This window comes from Ips typographus, linkage group LG5, assembly GCF_016097725.1.
Source record: "Ips typographus isolate SLU linkage group LG5, UJ_Ityp_2.0, whole genome shotgun sequence".
Classification (NCBI taxonomy): domain Eukaryota; kingdom Metazoa; phylum Arthropoda; class Insecta; order Coleoptera; family Curculionidae; genus Ips; species Ips typographus.
In genome coordinates, this window is record NC_138426.1 from 2258860 (window position 1) to 2279264 (window position 20405).

At 36.4% G+C, this 20405-nt stretch overlaps 2 protein-coding genes across 4 annotated transcripts in view; one reads left to right on the plus strand and one right to left on the minus strand.

Moving 5' to 3' along the window:
- Positions 1-5797: 5797 nt before the first annotated feature.
- Positions 5798-14621, plus strand: LOC145729834 (transcriptional adapter 1-like). Its single transcript, XM_081980758.1, has 5 exons — positions 5798-6092; positions 9449-9724; positions 9831-10015; positions 10071-10310; positions 14287-14621. Exons 1-5 carry the CDS (start codon positions 6089-6091, stop codon positions 14440-14442), a joined length of 861 nt encoding a protein of 286 aa, XP_081836884.1. The 5' UTR covers positions 5798-6088; the 3' UTR covers positions 14443-14621.
- A 1511-nt stretch (positions 14622-16132) lies between these two features.
- Positions 16133-20405, minus strand: part of ALiX (programmed cell death 6-interacting protein-like protein AliX) — a 44377-nt gene continuing 40104 nt past the window's right edge. For all 3 annotated transcript variants that reach the window (XM_081979474.1, XM_081979472.1, XM_081979473.1), the window contains exon 17: positions 16133-19554. In XM_081979474.1, coding sequence (XP_081835600.1) covers positions 19448-19554 — 107 coding nt within the window. In that variant the 3' untranslated portion in view covers positions 16133-19447. The remainder of the gene's footprint in view (positions 19555-20405) is intronic.

The window sequence follows — 20405 nt, forward strand, 5'->3', positions numbered from 1 at the left end:
ATGTCAAAATTGAGATAATTGAAATGACAACTGTCAAAAGTTTATGACTAAGTTGCAGCATTGCAATAATGGCAATATTATTATATTCAACATTTGCATATTCTTTATATTAAAACAAATTTTAGAAACTTTCAATTATTCTTTGAGTTTTAAGGGATAATTACTATCAATAAACCATCTCGATTAAAAACTTGGCAACACTGCACACTGCACGCAATAAACCAGCATTTTGGAAGGGACGTTGCCAGATTTCTGTCAGTAAAATTTAAAATATACAAGTGTAGAGCTCGAATCAGATGAGAAAAGGCCACCGCATCATCAATGACGCAGTTTTTAAAACTATTTCTTTCTCCTTCTACAGTTGCCGTCGCATTAGATATAATCAGAGGCGTCCTATTAAAATATTCCCGAAAATATATTGTTAAGCGGTCAAAAAGCCACTTGGCAACGTAGTACGGTTTTTACTTGGACACAATTAAAACAGATGCGGCAGCGGCCAGGTACATTTGGACCTTTTTATATGCTTGAAGGGTGTCATAGAAGGAGAAGGAAAATAATAATCTTCACCAACTTAACACTCCACTTTATTGAATCCCTTCGAATTCAATGTAGAATCAAATATAACAGATTTTTGTAGGAACTAACTAGAAAATGATTGAGATCGAAAAACGTAAGCATTGAGCAAGAATCGTCCATCTTGTGTTGTAATCCTGAGTTAAAGTGTCTCGTCATCGCCCTGAAGTCAGGTCCTTGCGTCCTATTCTTCTTTTTGCTTCTTGCCGGCTGACACTGCTGACAGTGTCGCCACAGTACCCCCCGTCCAGCGACAAAGTCGCGAAACGAACTGTTTTCCTTGTCTTAGCTGGCAACGTTGCGGGAGATTTTCGAACTTCTTCAAGGCGCGCATACGAATGTTCGGACTGGATCTGGAAATCATCTGGCAGATAGGCGGGCTTTAGGCGGTCTATTGTGATGTTGTCACTACGATTGCCAAGGTCAATCTTGAAGAACTTGTCACTTCTGGAGATAACACGATGGGGTCCAGAGTAAGGCGCTGTCAAAGGTGGTTTTACTGCATTATTTCGCACAAAAACATGGGAACAACTTGAAAGGTCCTTGGAGATAAAAGTTTTAATCTTGCTATGATCAGATGCTGGTCTAGGTTGAAGTTCTAACATTGTTGCTCTGAGTTTGCTGACCAACTCATTTTCGTTGGCTGGTTCAGTGGATGAATTTAGAAATTCTCCTGGTAGTTTAAGAGTGGTTCCATAAACAAGCTCAGCTGGTGAACAATCAATGTCCTCTTTGAAAATGTTTCGAAGACCCAATAAGGTTATTGGTAAAACTTCAGTCCAACGATCCGACTTGGCTGCAATGAGGCTTGCTTTAAGGGTCCTATGAAAACGTTCAATAAAACCATTTGCTTGAGGATGATATGATGTTGTTTTGATGTGCAGAATACCCAAGAATCTGGAAAGTTCTTTGAACAAGCTTGATTCAAATTGTCTCCCTCTATCCGAAGTAATCTTGCTGGGTACACCAAAACGCGATATCCAAGTAGAAATAAAGGTGGATGCAATGGTGGTTGCTGACATGTCTTTAATTGGAACTGCTTCGGGCCATCTAGTGAAACGATCCATCATTGTTAACACATAACGAAAATCACTGGACGATGGCAATGGTCCAACTATGTCGATGTGGACATGGTCAAATCTGTAGTCAGGCATAGAAATTTTCTGGTGAGCTGTCTTAGTATGTCGGTTGATTTTGGAGCGTTGACAGTTGAGGCATTGCCTACTCCAAAGGGCTACTTCTTTCTTGATGTTTCTCCATACGAAACGACTGGTCAGAAGCTTGATGGTTGCCTTAACACCGGGGTGAGAAATTCCATGAAGCTTTCTGAAAATACTAAGTCGATGTTTTTCTGGGATATAAGGACGAAATTTATTTTCAAAAACATCACAGTAAAGTTGAACATCAGTGCCTGGGATTTGAATCTGTTGAAGATTTAAACTGGAGTCAGTAAGCAGCTGGTTTAGTTCTGCGTCGTCAGTCTGATCTGCAGCTATTGCTTGGTAATTAATCTGAATATCTTCAATACTCGAGATTTCAGGTCTGGAAAGGTAGTCTGCTACTATGTTGTCTGAACCTTGAACATGGCGAATGTCAGTGGTAAATTGTGCAATGAAATCTAAATATCGAAACTGTCTAGGAGTGCACTTGTCACTTTTTTGATAGAAAGCAAAAGTGATTGGTTTGTGGTCAGTAAAAACAGTAAATCTGCGGCCTTCTAACATGAATCGAAAGTGTTTAATAGCAGCATAAATGGCGAACAGTTCTCTGTCATAAGCACTATACTTAGCCTGAGCAGTATTTAACTTCTGAGAGAAAAAAGCCAATGGTTGAAGTTGATCATTGTTCTTTTGTTGTAAGGAGGCTCCTACAGCAAAATCCGACGCATCTGTAGACAGAATGAGTTGAGCAGAAGGTAAGGGATGTGACAAAAAGGTGGCTTCAGCGAGGATTTCCTTACAGCTCTCAAATGCCTTCACTGCAACATCAGTCCAAGTTATTGGTTGCTGTTTTTTCTGCTTACCTTTAAGTAAGTCATGTAATGGTGCTTGAAGCTCAGCAGCCTTGGGAATGAATGAACGGTAGAAATTTAACATCCCAAGAAACCGTCGAAGTTGCTGAGTGTTGTTGGGCTTGGTAAAATTCCGTATAGCAGAAAACTTCTCGTCTGTTGGTTTGATGCCCTCTGCCGAAACTTCATGACCTAAGAAAAGAACTTTATTTTGGCCAAAAACACATTTTGACGAATTTATTAAAATTCCATATTGGCATAAACGTTCGAATACCATACGTAAATGTTCTAAATGTTGATCGGCTGACTCAGAGGCAACAAGGATGTCGTCAATGTAGACAAAACAGAAATCCAAGTCACGGAAAATTTCATCCATAAACCTCTGAAATGTTTGAGCAGCGTTTCTGAGCCCGAAGGACATGTACACAAATTCGTACAGACCAAACGGTGTTGTCACTGCAGTCTTATGTATATCATCAGCAGCAATCGGTATTTGATTGTAAGCGCGAACCAAATCCAGGGTGGAAAATAGTTTCTTGTTGGCCAATCCATGAGTAAAGTCCTTGATGTTGGGGATCGGATAAGAATCGTGAACGGTACGAGCATTAAGAGCTCGATAGTCTCCACACGGTCTCCAAGAAGTGTCCTTTTTGGGAACAAGATGCAAAGGTGAGGACCAGCTACTTTTTGATGGGCGGATGATTCCTTGTTCCAACATGGATTGAAACTCCTCTTTGGCGATGACAAGTCTGTCAGGTGCCAAACGTCTAGGGCGAGCTGATGCAGGTGGGCCAGGGGTAGTTATAATGGTATGAACAGTGTTGTGTTTGGCTTTGGAGTGTTGGTTGCGTGGCTGGGTAAGTGATGGAAAATTTTTGAGAAGTTTGTGGTACTCTGTAAGGACAATCATAGTTTGAATGAAAGGACCGTAAGAATTGGCATTATTTCCAATGGTTGATAGGCCAGTTGTCCTGTCAAAGATTGCGAGCTTTCTGCTATCTACAATAATGTTGTAAAAAGATAAAAAGTCGATTCCCAAAATTGGATGTGAAACATCGGCCACAAGAAATGTCCAACGAAAGCTTCTGCGAAGTCCAAAGTCCAAGGTGAAAGTACGCTGTCCGTAGGTCGAAATTTCTGAGTTGTTGGCTGCCAAAAGCTGGTAATTGGAGCGAGGACGCCTTTCTTTAAGCAAAGTGTATGGAAAAATGGAAACCTCGGCGCCGGTGTCCACTAAAAAACGAATTTTTGATGAATTGTCAGTCACAAATAAGCGGCGCGGGTTTGAGGAGGGTAGAAAACCCGCCGCTACTGGTTCTCCCCCCTTGAGTTTTCCGAGATAGTGAAAGAACATGGGCTATTACATTTTTTTGCTTTATCACCGAATCTGGAATGATAATAGCAAAGAGTACTTTGGTTCGAGGCCCTGTTGGTTGTCGTTCTCTCTGATGTCCTAGATCTGGAGCGTGGTTGTCTATGACAACAACTTTTGGTCTCCAATCTGTCCAGACGCTTAACAATTTCAGCCAATTGTTTGTGTATATCAGAATCTACACTAGAAACTGTACAAGCTAAAGATGGTGTACATACCTCATGAATTTTGTCAGCTAATTTGGCTAAGTTGTCTAGTGACATACCTTCCTGAGTGGTTAGAATTGTCTGAATCTGCTGGGGAAGTCTTCCAGTCCATAATGTTCTGAGAAAGTCCTCTGGAAGGGAAGTTGGTGCTAAACTCTGCAGCTTCCTGAGGTACTCGGATGGCTTTCGATCACCCATTTCTTCCTGTTGAAGAAGCTGGTGGATTTTTTGGTGTTGAGAAGCGGATAGTCTCTGTATGAGTTCCTGCTTAATAGTTCCATATTGATTGGCAGTAGGAGGTTGTGCTATTAAGTCACGCACGAGTTGGACTTGGTTAAAGTCTAGGTTAGCCACAACAATATTATATTTGGTGTTGTCATTCACAATACCACTAATAGCAAACTGACTGTCTAACTGAGCAAACCATAGTGCCGGTTCGTTTGGCCAAAAAGGTGGTACTTTTAAGGATACTCTCTCTACCATGTGGGTAGGAGCTGGTGCTGCAACTGAAGGTGATAGAGATGATGAAGTACCTTGTTGTTCCGTAGCCATTGTGGTGCGAGAGTTGTGAGTTTTCGAATGGTTCAGCGTTCTAGAACGTCCAAAAAGTAAGTCTGACTCTGGCTTGTAGATTCTTTTGTGTCGGGGTCACCAATGAAGGGTGTCATAGAAGGAGAAGGAAAATAATAATCTTCACCAACTTAACACTCCACTTTATTGAATCCCTTCGAATTCAATGTAGAATCAAATATAACAGATTTTTGTAGGAACTAACTAGAAAATGATTGAGATCGAAAAACGTAAGCATTGAGCAAGAATCGTCCATCTTGTGTTGTAATCCTGAGTTAAAGTGTCTCGTCATCGCCCTGAAGTCAGGTCCTTGCGTCCTATTCTTCTTTTTGCTTCTTGCCGGCTGACACTGCTGACAGTGTCGCCACATGCTTTTACTAGCCGGCACTCTAAACGGTGTTGCCAAGTTTAAAAAAATGTAGTGGCGGACAGGGAGACTTAGGGGGTTAGGTTAGGTTCCGTTTTAGTCTGGTGTTTTGGTTGTATTGTTGATGGTCGCAGTTGAAGTTCACATAGTGTTATGAATAAAAAACGTTATTTTGTCAAAATGTCTTTCAAAAAGGTTGGAAAGAAAGGTGTTATCATATACAGCCAAGGCCGTGAAATCGTCAGTAACGTCTTACAATTTATGAAGAAAGAAGCAGAAGGAGTTTCCATTCCTTTGAAAAACTTGTTGTCTTTTATTTTCTTTATTAAAAACGACGAAAATGTTTCATTTTACTGATAAAATAATAGCACGCCACTGACTGGCTGCAACAACTTGGAAAGTAACGAGAGCAGCAATATTTAAAGCGAGACGTACAGAGATCGTGACATCATCGTTTGATGACGCCTGTGGCCTTTTCTTAGCTGATTCGAGCTCTACTAGCGGAAGAAAGAGAGGTCGTGTCGGAAATATATTAATTTTTGTATTAAAATAACAACACTTTATCTGAATTCGAAACTGAAACTATATTTGTTGACTTTTTAAGTGGAGAGTTTGGTGGGGCCCTGCCGCACAGCGCAGTTTACATGCACCGCTTGGCAACCTCGCTCATCAGCTGGACGTTTGACAGTTGACACTTACTAGCTTGTTTTGTTTGGTCAATTTGGTTATGTTTCTTGTTGGTTTTGATTCATTTTCAAAATGTAATTAAAACAGTAACAAAATTGCTATTATATCTCAAACATTTGAGGATATTTCACCGTTTTATTTTTTCCTGTGTTGTAAAGATTAATTTTCCATAAAAAGTGAAACTTTGTGGAAAGCCAAAATACATAAAACTTAGTTTCTATTAAGAAATTAGTAGGTACATTAAACAAGCCAGCCATTTCAGCTTTGCTTATTCAGTGTTTTTAGTGTTGAAGTTAATAAAAATGGGTAAGTAGTTAGATTTAGATAGAATATTGTAGGTTAGGTAAGTAAGTGCCTCACTCCAAACTTTATACTTGTTTCTTTGTTCTCAAAGTTCTTGAATAGTGAGGCATTTATTTCCTTATTAACCTCAGGATTAACATTAATTTAGGGTAAGATTGACAGTCAGCCCTGAAAGCCATGAGAAAACATGTTTGTAGCAGGTTGTCCAAAGGTACCTGGATGGTGCCACATTTTCGTCGTTTTCTAAAGAAAACTACATCAAATTTTCTGAATTTTTACATATTTTGCTTATTTGAACTAAGCTCCTTGTTTCAGTAAAAAAGTATTAACATCCAAGATGATTTTCCTGGAGATATGTTCTATAATTTGGTTGAGAGGAGTTACTTATGTTATTTTGCTTGTTGGAAATTCTGTCTTACAAACAAGCTGAGATGATTTACCTATTAAAAACATGTATTTGTAAACCTGTACTTAAGTTTTTTCAATCTTACTACAGATGCTTCTACTAGTCTGAACTCAATGTGATTTTATCCCAACTTACCCTAATTGATTTGATTGATTCATGTTATTCTAAACTGCTGGCCAATTGAAAAGGACTGCTCAAATTTTTCAGCTAAATTTGAGTTAATTTTTTTTTTAATACAAAATGATAAAAAAATCTAATTTGAGTATAATTTCTGACTGTTGCATCACATTCCTTATTAGACAAAAATGGAATAGAAATGTTTTATAACATCACTATTGTCAGGTTATTTTGACCTTTCTATCAGTTTCATAAATATAGTTGTTTTAGATACAGCAATTCTGTGCCTAAAATGCCATTTAGTTACATATAATGAAAAGGAACAAATCCTCATATGAACACTATTCAAAGACTATTTTCAGGAGTAAAAACAGGCTTGAAACACACTAGTACTGCTAAACCCTGTTTTCAGTGTAAATTTTTGCTCAATAACCTTTTTTTTGTTTGCTACTGATGTCACATTTTAAAGAGAGTTTCAGATGCTTTAAACTAAATTTAAAGCAGTTTAAAAGTTCTAAAAACCAACTAGCAAAATGGGTTTTTTAATGGCATATGAACTTCCAGAAACCTCTAGGGTCATTTTGAAAGTGCCTGAGACCTGTAAATGTTACTGACAACCTTCTAAAAAGTTCCAAAGCCCTCTACACCTGTCTTAAACTATTCCAGAACCGTTTTTGCTAGAGGCCTCTAAGACCATTTTGTAGGTTTCATAGATCCATTCCTAAATGCTATTGAGAACTTTCTAAACAGTGCTAGGGGCCTCTACAAGTGTCTTAAACCTTCCCAGACTTGTTTTAAATTGTCAGAGCCCTCTACAACTGTCTTAAACTTTTTCAGAACTTTTAAATTGCCAGAGGCCTCTAGGACCATTTTGAAAGTTCCATAGACCTCTAAATGGTATTGAGAAGCTTCTAAAAGTGCCAGCAGTGGAACTATGTAAGGGAATAGAAAAGAAATTTCTTTCTTTATCTCACTTTGACTTGCATGTCCACTATAAGTCTGCCTTGTTTAAATTTCTCTTTCTATCTCTATCAAGTTACATAGTACCCCTACTAGGGCCTCTACAAGTGTCTTAAACCTTCCCAGACTTGTTTTAAATTGCCAGAGGCCTCTGGGACCATTTTGAATGTGCCAAAGACTTCTAAATGTTACTTAGAACTTTCTTAAAAGTTCAGAGCGGTCTTACACTGTCTCAGAACAGTTTTAAATTACCAGAGGCCTCTAGGACCATTTTGAAAGTTCCATAAACCTGTAAAACGCTATTGAGAACCTTCTAAAACGTGCTGGGGGCATTTACAAGTGTCTTAAATCTTCCCAGACTCGTTTTGAATTGTCAGAGGCCTCTGGGACCATTTTGAATATGCCACAGGCCTCTGAATGCTACTTAGAACTTTTTGAAAACTTCCAGAGCCCTCTACAACTGTCTTAAACTCTCTCAGAACTTTAAAATTGCCAGAGACCTCTAGGATGATTTTGAAAGTTCTATAGACCTCTAAATGTTATTGAGAACCTTCTAAAAGTGCCAGGGACCTCTTTAAGTGTCTTAAACCTTCCCAGACTTGTTTTAAATTGTCAGAGGCCTCTAGGACTGTTTTGAGTGTGTCAAAAACCTTTAAATGTTACTTAGAAACTTCATAAAAGTTCAGACCCCTCTACAAATGTCTTAAACCGTCTCAGAACAGTTTCTTAGAGGCCTAAACTTTGTATAAGAATTGTTTAAAATTGCCAGAGGCCCTTAAAATTCAACTTTGAAAAAATTGCCAAAATTTATTGTCAAAAAACTCGTTTCTGTACAACACTTTGTAAAGACTTTTATATGTCAATGGGGAGAAAATATAAAGGGCTTTTCAAAAATATGGCCGTTTGTGTTGATAGGGTGCTTCGTTTGGCCGCCAGAGCGCTACAAACCTAACTAAACCTTTTTCTTGACTGTAACCACTCTAATCTCTTTGAGAGTTTTTATTAAATCGGCCAGATACGGCCCTGATATTTGGCACAAACCGAGCACAGTAAGTGTCAAATTTAGGGCTGTAGCAAAACTGTAGAAATAAAATCATTAAGGTCGATTTTTGCTTGCACTAAGTGGCCAACATAAGGCAAAACCCATTGGGAGAGTGGTGGTGTTTCAGGCAAATTTGACCCTAACGAAAATTGGCATTTCCAAAATGAAAATTGGCATTTTTCAAGAAATTTATATGCATTACATCGTAGTAGACCTAGTAGCTCATGAAACCGGGTTTTCCTAATTTTCTAGGGTCAAATTAGCCCTAACCAGTCAAAAAGTGTTTCTGGGGCACCCTGTCTGTAAACCGTAAATAACAAGCGTATTTATAACAGTTTGTATATACTTTTATATGTCCATGGACAGCCAATGAAATGAGCTTTCCATTGACATACAAAAGTCGGTTGGTTAGTGGTACCGTTTGGCCACTAGAGGGCGTCAACTTTAACTAATTTTTTCATGACTTTTTTTGGTGCATTCTTCCGTTCAATCGTCAATAACTAGCTCATTTGCAACACTTTGTATAAACTTTTATATGCCAATGGATAGCCAATGAAATAAGCTTTCTATTGACGTATAAAAGTTGATGGGTTAGTTGTATGATTTTGCCGCTAGAGCGCTTCAAAATTTTTTATAAGTAAAATTACAAAATTCAAAATTTTTTATTGTTTTCCATTAGAAATTATCAAACTTTATGTATTTAATTTAATCAATTAAAAAAATCACTTTGTCCTAGTTAATTCGAATTTTTAACTGAAAAATTCATTTGACAAGCAGTTTAGAAGAGTTTAGTTAAGTTTTCGTTATTTTAAAAAACATTCTGTAAAATTGTAGATTTAAATGAAGCACGTAAAAAACTGGAAGCGGTTCTTGGTGAAAACCTTAAATCCCAGTACTTTGCTTTCCTGCGACAGTGGTTACTATTTAATCCCACTTTGACCAAAGATGGGTTTGATGAAAAAGTCAGAGCCTTGTTCCAGAACGACGAACAAATTAGTTGTCACAACAATTTTCTTTTGGCTATCCTAACCAAAGCTAGTTCAGTTAATAAGGCCAAATCGTTGAGGCAAGCTAACAATAAAGGAATATTTGAGGCAGCCAATTTTCCAGGTATAATTTGACAGTTAATTCTAAAAGAAGCAAAATTAAGAAAAGATAACAGAATTTGTTCTCTTTATAATCACACAAAATTTCTTAACTGTATTTTGTCTCTCAGATTATTTACAGACAGTAAATCCTCACAAACCTATTCCATCCGACTACACATATCCAAGGGCTGCAGCTGAATTGTTTGCACCTTATAGTGGATTAATAAATTGTCGTATTAACGTCGTAGCCTGGGAATGTGGAATGGAAGGTGCTGATAGTGCAGTAACAGCCGTTATTGCCCATGCTTCACAGGTAAAGTTTATTGTAGTAATGTGGGTGTATGTTAATAAGCGATTTAAAATTATAGACGTTTTTAAAGAACATAATCACTGCGATGACTTCAAAAGTGAAGGGATTCAAAGTGAAAGATAATCACTTTCAGTATGGATTTAACATGCCGATTCCGGATTCTTATATTAGGAATTCAAATCATATAATGGAGAGCAGTATAAGTACAAATGATCCTGAAAAACTTCTTCCTAAATGTACTAAATCGCTGGAAAGGGCCCAGTATGAACGGGCTTTTGCTTATGCAGCTAGTAAAAAGGTAAATCAATTAATTTGTAATACAAGTTTAGGATGTCTCAAATTCGATGGTTTTTACGGAATGTCTACCATAACAGAGAGCTACAGAGTGATTTTGAAAATATGACTTTTATTTGAGAATGTTTTTCTAAAAATCTGCAAAAGGCTCCAAATATCTATTCCGTTTTTTTCTGGAGCACAAGGTTTTTAAGATATGACCCATACAAATTTATTTTTTAATAGGACACCCTGTATATTTTTGCAGATTTCGAATAAGCAAAAAATTACCTTTTCAAAAGTATATAACTTGAAAAGCAACATAGAACTCGCTAATTTTAATTTGTAATCGAGCTAGCTAATGTTGCTAGCTTGTTTGGGTTTTTTTTGCCGATTTTTCGTGCTTTGACACAGTTTTTAGGGAATATCTTCCTAAGAAGACTCTTTATGGCAAAAGTGCTCTAATGCAGTCTCGTAGAGAGGAAAATTCTCTACAACTTTCCTCTTCTACACTTTTTTTAATTTTTTTCAAATAATTGAGTTACTCTTGGTTGAACTTGTTTAGGGTTTTTTTGCAGCACTTTTCCGTGCTTTGACACACTTTTTAGGAAATATCTCCCTAAGGAGACCCTTTACGGCAAAAGTGCTCTAATACAATCTTGTAGAGAGGGAAATTCCCAACAACTTTCCCCTTGCACACTTTTTTTGAATTTTTTCAAATAATCGAGTTACTCTTGGTTGAACTTGTTTAGGGTTTTTTGCTTTGAGACCGTTTTTAGGGAATATCTTCCTAAGGAGGCCCTTTATGGCAAAAGTGCTCTAATGCAATCTTGTAGAGAGGGAAATTCCCTACAACTTTCCCCTTGCACAATTTTTTTAATTTTTTTCAAATAATCGAGTTACTCTTGGTTGAACTTGTTTAGTGTTTTTTTGCAGCACTTTTCCGTGCTTTGACACACTTTTTAGGGAATATCTTCCTAAGGAGGCCCTTTGTGGCAAAAGTGCTCTAATGCAGTCTCGTAGAGAGGGAAATTCCCTACAACTTTCCTCTTTTACATTTTTTTTAAATGTTTCCAAATAACCGAGTTACTCTTGGTTGAACTTGTTTAGGGTTTTTTGCTTTGAGACCGTTTTTAGGGAATATCTTCCTAAGAAGATTCTTTACGGCAAAAGTGTCCTAATGCAATCTTGTAGAGAAGGAAATTCCCTACAACTTTCCTCTTTTACATTTTTTTGAAATGTTTCCAAATAATCGAGTTACTCTTGGTTTGACCTTGTTTAGGGTTTTTTGCTTTGCCACAGTTTTTAGGAAATATCTCCCTAAGGAGGCCCTTTATGGCAAAAGTGCTCTAATGCAGTCTCGTAGAGAGGGAAATTCCCTACAACTTTCCTCTTCTACACTTTTTTTAATTTTTTTCCAATAATCGAGTTACTATTGGTTGAACTTGTTTAGAGTTTTTTGCAGCTCTTTTCCGTGCTTTGACACACTTTTTAGGAAATATCTCCCTAAGGAGGCCTTTTATGGCAAAAGTGCTTTAATGCAATCTTGTAGAGAAGGAAATTCCCTACAACTTTCCTCTTTTACATTTTTTTGAAATGTTTCCAAATAATCAAGTTACTCTTGGTATGAACTTGTTTAGGGTTTTTTGCTTTGAGACCGTTTTTAGGGAATATCTTCCTAAGAAGATTCTTTACGGCAAAAGTGTCCTAATGCAATCTTCTAGAGAAGGAAATTCCCTACAACTTTCCTCTTTTACATTTTTTTGAAATGTTTCCAAATAATCGAGTTACTCTTGGTTTGACCTTGTTTAGGGTTTTTTGCTTTGCCACAGTTTTTACTAAATATCTCCCAAAGGAGGCCCTTTATGGCAAAAGTGCTCTAATGCAGTCTCGTAGAGAGGGAAATTTCCTACAACTTTCCCCTTGCACACTTTTTTTAATTTTTTTCAAATAATCGAGTTACTCTTGGTTGAACTTGTTTAGGGTTTTTTTGCAGCACTTTTCCGTGCTTTGACACACTTTTTAGGAAATATCTCCCTAAGGATGCCCTTTATGGCAAAAATGCTCTAATGCAGTTTCGTAGAGAGGGAAATTCCCTACAACTTTCCTCTTTTACATTTTTTTTAAATGTTTCCAAATAACCGAGTTACTCTTGGTTGAACTTGTTTAGGGTTTTTTGCTTTGAGACCGTTTTTAGGGAATATCTTCCTAAGGAGGCCTTTTATGGCAAAAGTGCTCTAATTAAGTCTCGTAGAGAGGGAAATTCCCTACAACTTTCCTCTTTTAGATTTTTTTAATTTTTTTCAAATAACCGGGTTACTCTTGGTTAAACTTGTTTAGGGTTTTTTGCTTTGAGACCGTTTTTAGGGAATATCTTCCTAAGAAGATTCTTTACGGCAAAAGTGTCCTAATGCAATCTTGTAGAGAAGGAAATTCCCTACAACTTTCCTCTTTTACATTTTTTTGAAATGTTTCCAAATAATCGAGTTACTCTTGGTTTGACCTTGTTTAGGGTTTTTTGCTTTGCCACAGTTTTTAGGAAATATCTCCCTAAGGAGGCCCTTTATGGCAAAAGTGCTCTAATGCAGTCTTGTAGAGAGGGAAATTCCCTACAACTTTCCCCTTGCACACTTTTTTTGAATTTTTTCAAATAATCGAGTCTTGGTTGAACTTGTTTAGGCACTTTGTCGTGCTTTGGCCCAATTTTTAAGAAATGTCTCCCTAAGGAGGCCCTTTATGGCAAAGTGCTCTAATGCAGTCTCGTATAGAGGGAAATTCCCTACAACTTTCTCCTTGCACAATTTTTTTAATTTTTTTCAAATAATCGAGTTACTCTTGGTTGAACTTGTTTAGGCACTTTTTTGTGCTTTGTCACAGTTCTTAGGAAATATCTCCCTAAGGAGGCCCTTTATGGCAAAGTGCTCTAATGCAGTCTCCTAGAGAGGGAAATTCCCTACAACTTTCCCCTTGAACACTTTTTAATTTTTTTTTTTCAAATAATCGAGTTACTCTTGGTTGAACTTGTTTAGGCACTTTTTTGTGCTTTGCCACAGTTTTTAGGAAATATCTCCCTAAGGAGGCCCTTTATGGCAAAAGTGCTCTAATGCAATCTTGTAGAGAGGGAAATTTCCTACAACTTTACTCTTCTAATTTTTTTTCCAAATAACTGAGTTGGTAAACTTGTGACAATGCATTTTAACCGTTTTTTTTTTGTAAGATCACGTCAAATTTCCGCCATTTTGACGTGTTTTAATTGTTTTATTCCAACCAGTTTTTCCAAGATCACGTGATTTCCTCCCGGACATTTTGTTTTGTTTTTTTCTAAAATTCTTCTTACTTTTCTGTTCTGTCAAAGTTACGTGACACACGCACTCACAATTCCGCCATTTTGACCGTTTTTTTTTGGTGAATCGTTTTGCCGCTAAAGGACGTAAAATTTGATCAATACTTTCTGTTTAACCTAAATAACTTCCTTATTTGACTGACATGGTAAGCACTTTAATATGTCGATGGATAGCCAATAAAATGGGCTTTGTACAAATATGACAAATTTGGTTTTTTGACCGCTAGAGGGCGTCAAAATTGAGTATGTTATGTTTCCATTTTTATGCAATAATTCACTCAATCGTAAATGACTCACCAATTTGGTACACTCTGGGTAGACTCTAGCGGTATTGGTTGGGCCGCTAGATGGAGTCAAAGTTAATTAATTTATTTTCCACTTTTTTAGTCTATAAATAAATAATTCGCTTATTTAGCCCACCCTATATAAACTTTTGTACGCCAACATATAGTCTTTCTAAAGATATGACAACACTGGTTGGTAGGTTAAACCAATTGGCCGCTACAGGGCGTCAAACTTAACCAATTTTTGTCTCAAACTTGAGAATCCAATTTTGGTGTTTCTGACCTGCAAAAACAGTTTGAGAACCTCTTGAAATGCACCCTGTATATCACCCAAAAGTTTTAATAAAACGAGTAATTGACACTCAATATTTCAGATAAGAAGATCTCTCACTCTAGACACTAAGCTACTCTACGAAACTATCAGAAATAATCCAAAATTGTTAGGCCAGCATAGTATACACAGTGTACAAACCTTAAAGCTAAGCCTACACAGTGATGAAGAAAAATATTTCGGTGATGACGCAAATTAATGTTTTTTCTAGTGTTTTCCATAAATATACACAAATTTATGATCTTTTTGTGATTTTCAGTTAAAGAATGCATGGTTGATTGTCCAACCGATATAATGTAAATAATGTATATTATTATTGTATATAAAATGTGTGATTGTTTATTTTTTATAATAAACCGAGATATTTTGATATTTAAATGCGCATTTTTAATTATTTACCTACCTAAGAATACGAATAAAAAAAACAATAAGAGTCCAGGAGAAGATGACAATGTTAGAAGGCATCTGGCATTGCCTTAAATTATCTGTCAATGTCAGAAGCTATCTGGCGTTGCCTGAAACTATCTGACAATAGCCGGAAACTGGCTGGCAAAGCCAAAAGCTATGTAGCATTGCCTTAAATTATCTAATAATGTCAGAAGTTATCTCGTGTAGTATCACAAAGTATGTGGAAATTGCTAGAAACTATCTAGAAATCCTGCAAGCCATCTGCCATTGCCTGAAATTATCTGATAATATCAGAACCTATCTGGCACTGCCTGAAACTATCTAACAATAGCGGGCAACACCAAAAGCTATCTAGCGTTGCCTTAAATTATCTGACAATGTCAAAAACTGTCTGGCAATTGTCATAAACTATCTGATTATGTCAGAAGCTTTCTGGAATAATAACTTTATTTTTCTGACATTAAAACAATGGAACGACATAAGCACACTCGAATTTCTTTGCTGAGACAGCAAAATAGTGCAAGTATCGTGTGTTTATTTAAAACTAGGTCAAGTGCAAGTACATGTTATAGGATTCTTTGTTTATTCATTTAAAAAAATAAATATATTGTTTATTTCAGTCTTCTTCTTGTACTCTTTATTTTGGGCCATTGAGGCCGATGAGGTGCGGTCCAAGCTGGTAATGGAGTGTAAAAGTACCTTGGGGGTCCTGTCTCGGGACGAGACCATACCTCGCGTGGATGCCGGGACACACACAACATGGAGGCTGACAGACTTGCCGGCCTTGGAACTAGGGAACCGCTCTCAGGACCTGAACCTAGTGTGGGGATCTCCTATAGCACGGCGGTCCGCTCGATAGAAGGCATGGCTGGAAAACTCTGTCAGCAGCGCTGGGCAACTGCTCCCGGCATGAGACAAGCAAAGGACCTAATATTTGGTCCGTGCCCCAAACGAACTAAACTTCTGCTAAACCTAAACAGAGGCAAGCTGCGAACGGTGACTGGCCTAATGACAAATCACTGTCACCTGGCGCTGGCGGTCACCTGCAGAGGCTGCTTGGAGGACGAAGAAACACCGGGGCATGTACTTAGTGACTGCCCCGCCTTCGTCACACCTACCTGGGACAGCCAACGCTGTGTCACAGAGAACTAAGGGAGCTGCATCCGACCAGCATCGTTAGTTTCTTTGAATCAACGGGACTGCTGTAGCATCGGGTAGCGGGACGCGACGGGTCCATCTGAGGCCTATGCGTATACCCGGGCTAAATAGCCCCCCGCATTACCAAACAAACAATACTCTTTATTTGTTTTGATAAATTGAACCGTTTTCGAGAAAGCTGTACTTATGTGTCACACGTTTTTGTAATAGTAAATCAGAATACATACTGCAATCGAGGCTCATTATTGACAGGAAAATTTTTTAGGAGAATTTAAGGTCTATTGGAGTGAAGTAGGGCCAACCAATTCAAATCAAACCAAACATCCCAGTAACCTATAAAGTATATTTAAATAACAATTTTCCACTATAAATTCAACATGTACAAGTAAAATAAACGTTTGATCGGACTAAAGAGGATACAAACGAATGTTACCTTAACGTTAAATGACTTAATAAAAAACGAAAGAGTTTCTCCCTTTCTCCTGTGTTCTTTGAAAATAATAAAAGATTCTGTCACAGATTGACTGATTTTCGAATATTAAAATATTTAACCAACATTTGTCTGTCGCCTCACAATCTAATTAATTATTATAAACAACAATGATTGACCATCAGTTCTGTCTTTGAGATAGAAACAATTTCTCTAATTTTAAATGATTCAAATTTTTATCCAATTTGTAGAGAATGGACTAAATGTTAAAAAGGATTTAATGTAATTTTAAGGAAATTTATACAAAAATAGGGTGTAGCAATTGCCAAATATAATGTCCAATAATTTTTTTTCTCTACTTCACTCGGAGAGTTACTGATTTTAGTAGAATGTTTAGTGTAAGTGAAAAAATGTATTTGACCATCAATTTCTTTAATTTTATCCTACTGTCCCTTTATATACCATGGGGTGGTTCATACAGGGACATTATATGGTATATAAAGGGACTTAATTTTTTTTCTGTCAAATGTAAAAAAAACGAGGGGTAAACCGCTGGGGCAATATAGTGTACAAATTTTAGGAATTAATGGGCATTACTGGAGGAACATTGGTATTTTGAAAATAAATTCAAATTTAAACATAAATAAAGTTTGGTAATTTCAATGAATTCCGTTGGAATACAATAAAAAATTATGAATTTTGTGATTTTACTTTTAAAAATTTTCACGTTCTCTAGCGTCAAAACCGTACCCCTAACCCATCATCTTTTATACGTCAATAGAAAGCTTATTTCATTGGCTATACATTGACATATAAAAGTTTATACAAAATGTGGCAAATAAGCTGGTTATTGACGATTGAACGAAAGAATGCACGAAAAAATTGGTCAATTTTGACTCCCTCTAGCGGCCGAACTGTCTAACCTATCCATTCAAATTGGGAGACAGTTAGAAAGCTCATTTCATTGGCTATCCATTGACGTATAAAACACTACTAAAAATGGTGCAAAAAAACGAGTTATTCAAGATTGAACAAAAGGATGCACGGAAAAAGTCATAAAAAAATAGTTCACTTTGACGTTCTCTAGCGGCGAAACCGTCTAACCTATCAATCCATGTTAAGAACTTTTTAGAAAGTTTATTCCATTGGCTCTCCATTGACGTATAAAACTCTAGCAAAAATAGTGCAATTAAGCGGGTTTTTGAATATTAAACAAAAGGATACACCAAAAAAATTGGTCAAAGTTGACGCCCTCTAGTGGCCAAACGGTATCACTAACCAACCGATTTTTGTACGTCAATGGAAAGCTCATTTCATTGGATATCCATCGACATTTAAAAGTAAATCGAAGGTGTTTCAAATACGAGTGTTATTTACGGTTTACAGACAGGGTGCCCTAGAAACACTTTTTGACTGGTTAGGGCTTATTTGACCCTGGAAAATTAAGAAAACACGGTTACATGAGCTACTAGGTCTACTACGATGTAATGCATAGAAATTTCTTGAAAAACCGATTTTGCAAATGACAATTTTCGTAAGGGTCTAAGTTGCCTGAAAAGCCACCACTATTCCAATGGGTTTTGCGTTATGTTGGCCACTTAGTGCAAGCGAAAATCGACTTTAATGATTTTTTTTCTACTGAGTGGACACTCACTGTGCTAGGTTTGTGCCAAATATCAGAGCCGTACCTGACCGATTAAAAACAAATCCCTCAACGAAGTTAGAGTCGTTACAGTTACAGTCAAGAAAAACGTTTAGTTAGCTTTGGAGCCCTCTGGCGACCAAACGAAGCACCCTATTAATACAAACGGCCATATTTTTGGAAAGCCCGTTATATTTTCTATTCATCGACATAAAAAAGTCTATACAAAGTGTTGCAAATAAACGAGTTGTTTGATAATAAAGACAGTTTTGGTTGAATTTGACAGCTACTACTTTAACCTTCAATAACTCGATTATTTTGACAGTTACAGGGTGGTTCAATGGATCAATTTAAAGCATACATTTTTCAAATAAGTGACCTAATACAAACTTACCTTAATTTTGAACAGAGAATCAGAGAACGTGCTTTTTTAAGACTGTTGTCTTGAGCTCTTTTTTTGACCATCCTGTATAATATATTTTATCGTTTTTCTTCACCCACTCTTAGAACAAACCTTGTATAACACGTTTCCTGATATGCATAAATTAAAATTATTGTTTTGGAAACTGAAAATATTAAATTTCCCATAAAACGGTAAATATCTCAGAAACGGATACAGAAAAGTGTATGACATTAATACACGAAATATGTCTAGAATTTGAGGTAGTATCCAAAAATGCAATAAGTATATAAAGTGTCCCATTTAAATCGTTGCACGCATATTTTCTTATTAAAAAAGGTTTTTTAGACTCTTCAGTCGTGGTAATTTAGAAAATTAGTGAGTAGGTTAGGTTAGTTATTGGAAGTTATTAGGAATTACTGGACATTACAAGGAATTAGTGGACATTATTGGCATATTAGGAATTAGTGTACAAAATTGTACTCAGCGGTTTACCCCTCGAAAAAAAACTGTTTAACTTATTATGTCGAACGGTAGAGAGTAGTAACATTTATTTAAATTCTGAAGATGAAAGTTGTACCTAAAAACACAAAAAATCAAAGAAATCGTCCCTGTATATACGACCCTCCCCTACACGGTTTTGAATGTGACAAACAAAGAAGTAAACGTCACATTCAAAACCTGTCTATTGCATTTTGTATACATTTCGCTGTATAAAAAGTTACGGTAGTGTGTTCAATTAAATAATAATTAAAAAAATGTCCATCATTAATACCATCAGATTTTGTGCAAAAAATACAATACATTTTAAGAAAGTTTAAGCAATTTTAGTATCCAGAAGAGCGGTGGTAACTTGCCGAAAGAATATTTATATGACACTTAAAATTGTCAAACTTTCAATTGTATGTTCTCAATATCTGTTTACTGAATATGTCATTTAGTGTAACTAGTACAAAAGTCCTATTCTCCATATCCATACCATTTCATAATAACAATCACGTATCACATTACCAAGGCCTCGTTCAGTACTCGAAAATGTTTTTTTTTTTTTAAAGTAATTACATGACTAAATGCACAATTTCTATAATTATTATTGATAAATTGAATTGTTAATAGCATAGGTTCACACTAAATTAGTTCAATGTACTGAAAATATAACAGTTTGTTTACCATGGGGGACGATATCCAGGTTGTTGGGGAAACGGATTTTGTGGATATTGTCCCGGCTGATAGGTTCCAGGCGGAACTTGTCCTTGATAGTTTTGGTAATTACCTACGACAAAAAAGAGTTATTAATGTCCGACAGGGCTATTATTTCATCAATAATGACTCATATTAAGGTCAATTTTTTTAAGAAATAATGCCCTAGAGTGGTTTTTTTCATAATGGCCTCAGGTAAAAAACACTTATCGAAAGAACAGTGGAGTATAATAGACCGTTGGTTCTGATCTTTGTAGACTTTCTGAAAGCATTTGACACTATAGAACCAGACGCAAAATTCTCAAAGCTCTTAGTCAATGACTACAGATATACTAGACTAATACACAATATAGGTATACAGGGTGGTCCAGTTTTAATTGTCAATAATTCACCAATCCATAGCCAATTAAAAAATAAGTTGACATTCATTATGTCATTTTCCTGAAAAGTGCTTCCTAAGGAAAATACAATCTTTCAAATTTCTGTTTAAAAAATCGGTTTTTTGTCATAACTGTCAGACCGTTGGAGCAATATTGATCAAATTTGGAACAAGCACTTTATTACACGTTATTACGGTCAAAGACCCAAAACTAACCCAACCCAACTTAAAAATTGTCTTGGAAACGGAAAATTCACTTAAGAAGTTTAAAAAATATTATTGTAGCCAGTTTTCATAGTTTCCAGACAAACTGAAAAACTTTTGAAGATTGACTTTTCATGCGAATCGAGAGACTTTAATACTAAAAATTGACTTGTAGACATAAAAACTACTTTTTCAAGAACTTGTTACTATAAATTCATACATTTAAACCTTAAAAATTAACTTGAACCCCAAAATGTGACTGAACTAATGAAAAGTGACATCAGAAGCTTAAAATTTGCATTTGAAGTAAGTTTTCACAATTTGAAGACAAATTTCAACAT